The sequence below is a fragment of the Nestor notabilis genome, unplaced genomic scaffold, assembly GCF_000696875.1.
Source record: "Nestor notabilis isolate BGI_N333 unplaced genomic scaffold, ASM69687v1 scaffold10130, whole genome shotgun sequence".
NCBI classification, from domain to species: domain Eukaryota; kingdom Metazoa; phylum Chordata; class Aves; order Psittaciformes; family Psittacidae; genus Nestor; species Nestor notabilis.
This window is the reverse complement of record NW_009910650.1, coordinates 11,673-17,267: the sequence shown is the minus strand read 5'-3', so window position 1 is coordinate 17,267 and position 5,595 is coordinate 11,673. Positions and strand designations below refer to the sequence as shown.

The 5,595-nt window shown below is 38.6% G+C and overlaps 1 protein-coding gene across 1 annotated transcript in view; it reads right to left on the bottom strand.

The window, feature by feature from the left end:
- Positions 1 to 345: 345 nt before the first annotated feature.
- The window catches only part of MRPL13 (mitochondrial ribosomal protein L13), a gene marked incomplete at its 5' end in the record, with an annotated part of 16,450 nt that continues 11,200 nt past the window's right edge, over positions 346 to 5,595 (bottom strand). Inside the window, 2 exon segments of the mRNA XM_010011094.1 lie at positions 346 to 471; positions 808 to 894. Of these exon segments, the coding sequence (XP_010009396.1) occupies positions 346 to 471; positions 808 to 894 (213 nt within the window).

The following is a 5,595-nucleotide window of genomic DNA, read 5'->3' as shown; positions in this document are numbered from 1 at the left end:
TCCTCTGGCTATGGCTAACACTTACGTATTATAGAACACAACTCAAAGTAATGAAGTGTTTTACTCATCTTTTACTAAACACACTTTGATGAAGTAAAGAGTTGAAAATGTGTTTTTAAGTAAAGCTTTTCTCATTAAAAGAAAGGCCAGAAATACAAAAGCCTTAGCAACCACTCATTTTAATATGAACATTCTTTGCTTTAATATATAAATAATATATAATGCTTTAATTTATAACATAATAATGTAACAGAAAAAGCATTACTTCTTTTTTATTAATGATAATGCGAGAGTCTATATAGTATATATTCAGCCAAAGTATTCTTTTAAGAAAATCTGAGATACTTACGGAGTCCAAACCTTTGGAAAGGCAGCAATTTCTTCTTGTGTATATTCATCTAACCTCTTGGGGACTACACGTGGCTGAGGAATCTCTTGTAGAAGATTCTTCTCTATATCTTCTGGAATAACCTGAGGAAGGTGAGAACAGTTTTAGCTATCTCCTTATTTAAAAAAACAAAATCACACCACTCCTCCCCCCACCCCATCCAGACCAAAATCTGTCCACACTACTGCATTCTTCATGCTAAGTTTTTGACCTTAATAGAGGCATGCTTTGTATGTCATAATTTTGTCAAATAATAAAGACAAAAGCATCAACATTTCTACTACATTTAGATACATAAATAAAAAGCAGCTTTATTTTTCTTAATTTACCTTGACAAGAGAGTTTTGCTATTGCTAACACTCCATCACCTCCAAATCACCCAAGAATGAAAATCTAACTTCACACATCTGACTACTCACATCTTCTGCGAACAGGTGCAGCCTCTGCATCAAAGTTCTTCTCTGAAGGTTTTTTGGAAGCATTCTATAAACAGCGAGTTTAATAATCTGAGGACAGAGAACATGGTAACAAATAATCAGACAGGCTACAAATAACGTGAAAAGGGTAAGCTGTGTTTCCTTCTGCCCATTCCATTAGTCACTGAACCTCTTTTCAGTTAACTTCTTCCATGCTAAAGAATTCTGGCACCACATTCAAAGGTGCTCTAGGCTTCTAGACTTCCGTTTTGGAAAAAGAAATACTAACTCCCCATCGTATAATCACATACTCTATCAGCCATATAGAAAATTTAAGCTCACAAAGATAAGAGCTATATTTAACATTGTGGGTGATTGCATATGATCATTCAACTTTGAAAAGAACTGAGAAGCTTTTGGTAATTCTGCACCATATTGCACATTTATATACACATTATTGAGGAAAAAACCCCAACCCAACAAAACCCCAGATAGACTCTAACAAACTTACCAAGTGTTCCCAGCAATTAGTTTAACACATATTTGCTGTGTTTGACATTTCTATATGATTAATGAATCCTATCTTAAGCAAAACTGACACACCAATACATTGCATCATGAACATACTATATATATTTATGATTTATTCCCTTGTTATTAGTTCCAATGAACTATCTCACTTCTGAGCATCAGGAATGAATAGAATCTGTACATCTACGCTAGATTGTGCTTATTGAAAAGTAACATAATTCAACAAGATTTCTCTTGGACTCTAATATAGATGTAATTTAAATACAAAACACATCATTACGGAGTTCACCCAGAAGGGAACGTTTGTAAATATAAAACAAGCCATGCAACTGGAGGAGACAAAAAGGGTTTTAGAAAGGACAGCAATGCATTTAGGGTTAGACCTATGTGCAATTTAGTAAGTAAGTGTGCTCCATGCCACTCTGACATAAAGTATCTCCACATCAGAAGCTGCCCTGGCTTGCTTAGTGCAATGTTAAGCTGAAGTCAATAAGCCACACAGAAATGTAGTGCACCAAGTATAAACAAATCTCCCAGGCATCCGCGTATTTTGAAAAGTGTATTGAGCAAACTTGCTTCCTTTTATAAAATGAAATAAAGGAATTAAATTGAAATTTTAGAGACAATGACTAACACTGATTTCCCATCTGGAACCATGTAATTATGGTAGAAAGATTAATTCTTTCATGTGAAATTAATGAGAAGTGCAAGTTCTTAAGCTTGCAGGCATTTCTACTTGTGTTCTGAAGTTAGCCAACACTCAAGATAATTTGGCCCCAGTATTATTTTCATTTTGCCACGTAACAGACGGTAACATTGTCTTGGGATCCTCCTAAACACATACTACAAGTCCTGAGAAACTCTGAAGTCATTTAGACAGATCCAGAGACTTCACAACACATTGCCTGTGGGGATATTTTTCCGTATCTAAAAATTACTTTTAACTTCAGATTGTGATAGAACCAGTACTAATTCCTTGGATTAGTAAACCATACACACACACGGTCCAACATATGACCTATGACCTAGAGATACACAGAGCTAGTTACTTAATGATTTCACTTCAATAAAAAGAGAGACTTCAAAATATTTTAATGAACATCATTAAATGTTTTACTTCTTCAAACAGCCAATGTTTGTGTCTCACTTTTGATCTTCCTCTGCAGCATGTGGCACAGACATCTGTGGAAACAAACCAGCGAGCTGGATGAACAGCTGCTGTATTCTGGTTGTGGATACTTCTGCCTAGTAAACCCGATCTGATCTTTTTAGCCACATTACAAAGAGAACAGTTCAGTTGTAAAAATGTGCCTATTAAAAAGCCATACTGGAAAAGAATGACTGATTTATATGCTCAAGTTATACAATGAAGACTTACTCTCAATGTTTTATATTGTCACTGCAGAAGTGACAACCTCAACAGACTAACATGAAAGCAGGACTTTGAGAATGATAAAGTATAATGAATGATCATAGATAATTATATCTTCAGTAACAGTTTCTATAGATCATATGGTAAGCGCAATAAGCATAATCCAAGGTATGCTTTAGTACATCTGCCAATCTCCATGCTGTTCAAGAATTCGTGTGGCTTTCTGTGCCCTCTCACACATGCAAGAAGTGTATTACCACAAGATCTGCAATAGAAAAATCACCCCCACATGAAGCACAAACCATTTTTTTACTGCCAGACAGACTCATAGAACAGTTTGGGCTGGAAGGGACCTTAAAGATCATCTGCTTCTGATCCCCTGCCATGGGCAGGGACACCTTCCACTAGAGTAGCTTGTTCAAAGCCCCATCCACCCTGGCCTTGAACACTGTCAGGGACGGGGCATCCACAGCTTCTCAGGGCAACCCATTCCAGTGTCTCACCACACTCACAGAAAATAATTTCTTCCTAATATCTAATCTAAACCTACCCAATTTCAGTTTAAAACCATTCCCCCTTGTTCTTTCACTACAGGCCTTGATAGTCTTTGTCCATCTTTCTTTTAAGTCCCCTTTACATACTGAAAGGCTATAGAAGGTATTTCCAAACCTCCACTTCTCCAGGCTGTGTAATCCCAACTCTTTCAGCCTTTCCTCATATGACAGGTGCTCCATCCCTCTGATCATTTTCATGGCTCTCCTCTGGACCTGCTCCAAAAGGTCCATGTCTGTCTTGTGCTGGGGACCTCAGAGCTGGATGCAGTACTCCAGATGGGGGTCTTACCAGAGTGGAGGGGAAGAATCACCCCCCTTGACCTGCTGGGCACACCCCTTTAGATGATGCAGCCCAGCCACAGGGCTGCTCTCAATCGCTTCATCCCTCAGCCTGTACTGGTACTGGGGCTTGCCCTGACCCAGGTGCAGGACCTTGCATGTAGCCTTGATGAACTTCACGAGGCTTGCATGAGCTCACCTCTGAAGCCTGTCATGGTCCCTCTGGATGGCACCACTTCCCTCTGGTGAATCAACTGTACCACTCAGCTTGGCGTCATTTGCCAACTTGCTGAAGGTGCATTTGATCCCATTCTCTATGTCACTGCTGAAGATAATAAATCCTTGCCTGATCCAGAGCAGGAAACTGGCCTTCACTGTTACCGTCTCCTGTTCTGGAGCTTTAATGCAACTGAATGAACTGTCAGATGAAACAAACCGGTAACTTACTAACTAGACATTTCAAACAGCTCATTTTTTAATTTCATGTTTTTGAGGTTATCATAGAGCCTTTAATGGCTGAGCCACTTGAAAATATGGCAATCTGTATGTTACAACCATGTGGAAAACAAGAGGAGCAATAATCTTGGGTTTAAGCATGTATGTTCCCTGCTCCAGTAACCCACAGTAGAGGCAAAGAGGTAACAAAGCCTCGGCTTCTGCAAGTGATCATAATTTCTTGCTAGAACGGTTCAAAGGCAGATGCCTACCTCCCATTCCTGAAGCTCATTCGTCTTGGTCAAGAGAGAAAAATTAAAAGAAAGAAAAAAGAGAAAGTGCATAGAGGTGGTGATAACATATTATTTGAGATTTGTAAAAAGCCAAGTAAGTGTATTACTAAGCAAGCTAGAGTGTAAATTTTAAAGGATGTACTGTTCTGTACCTGTATTATTGATTCATTGCAAGCTTGTTAGTCCAGCTACAGAACAGAAGGCCATAGAGGGAGCTAGAACAGAGAAGGTAGTGCTGGAAAACCTATAGCTTCCTGCATTGTAATTTCTGCCTCAAAGACTTCTACAAGCCAAAACAAATCCAAACCCAGCTCCTGGAAAGACTAAGTTCACATCCAGCTCCTTGCCCCAGATTCTGCCTAGAGCCAGAACCTCACTCTAATTGGTGTGATGACAAGTCAAAGAAGTTAGCAAAGTACAGGCTTAACTGAAGTTGTAAGGACTGCTTTTGCAACTTGAGTAAGGTTGTGTAACAGAAAAGGCATATCCAACCAGCACTATTTACAGGGTGTTAAGTAAAGGCTCTCCTGTTACCTGAACATGCTCAAGTTTTACTAAAAATACACCAACCCTAAATTAAAAAGGTATGGAATTGCAAGAAGTAGTTTGCTACCAAGCTCATGCAACTCCTAAACCCAGCTTCAATGCTCCCTGAAAAGCACACATCTGAACTTGCTGCTTTAAGTAATTAACAACAGAATCTTTCTATGTGTTTGTAATATACTTCTAATAAAAGACAATTCTCGTTGTCTTCTATGTGATTATGTTTACTTTGAACTACTAAAATAACAAGAGTTTAGTTTTACATGAAAGGTATAAAACCCAGCTGATTTCTGTGGGATTTCAAACAGGCTAAGAGGTCTCCCTCCCTATAGGTCTCACTGCATCCTCAGTATCAGTTTAAAACTGACTAGTGCAGTTTAACAATTTCTCCAGTTCTTCATGGATTCCAGCTGCCTCCTCTCCCGTCCTTTATCTTTAGTACTAGCAACCTGCAAAATTCCATCATATGCTCATAAATGCTTGCTCCTAAAGGCCATGACACTTTCTCCATCAAGTAAAGACATCCACCACCAGATATATACAGCCACCAGAGCAGTAATATTTAGGGATTTTTAAAGTACTGTAATGCTGTTTGCCCCAATTTCTTTTTAATTACAAAATTCCTATGGTTCTAGTTACAATTGTCACCTTCAATATTGCAAGTTGGCTAATTTATATACTTACAGCATAGACACGCTCTTAATCAAAGTTATATGACATTAGGTTTTTAGTTTCAATGTGAAGGGCCAATTAGGAGGAAAGGAATCTGAAGGCAGTTCTAGTA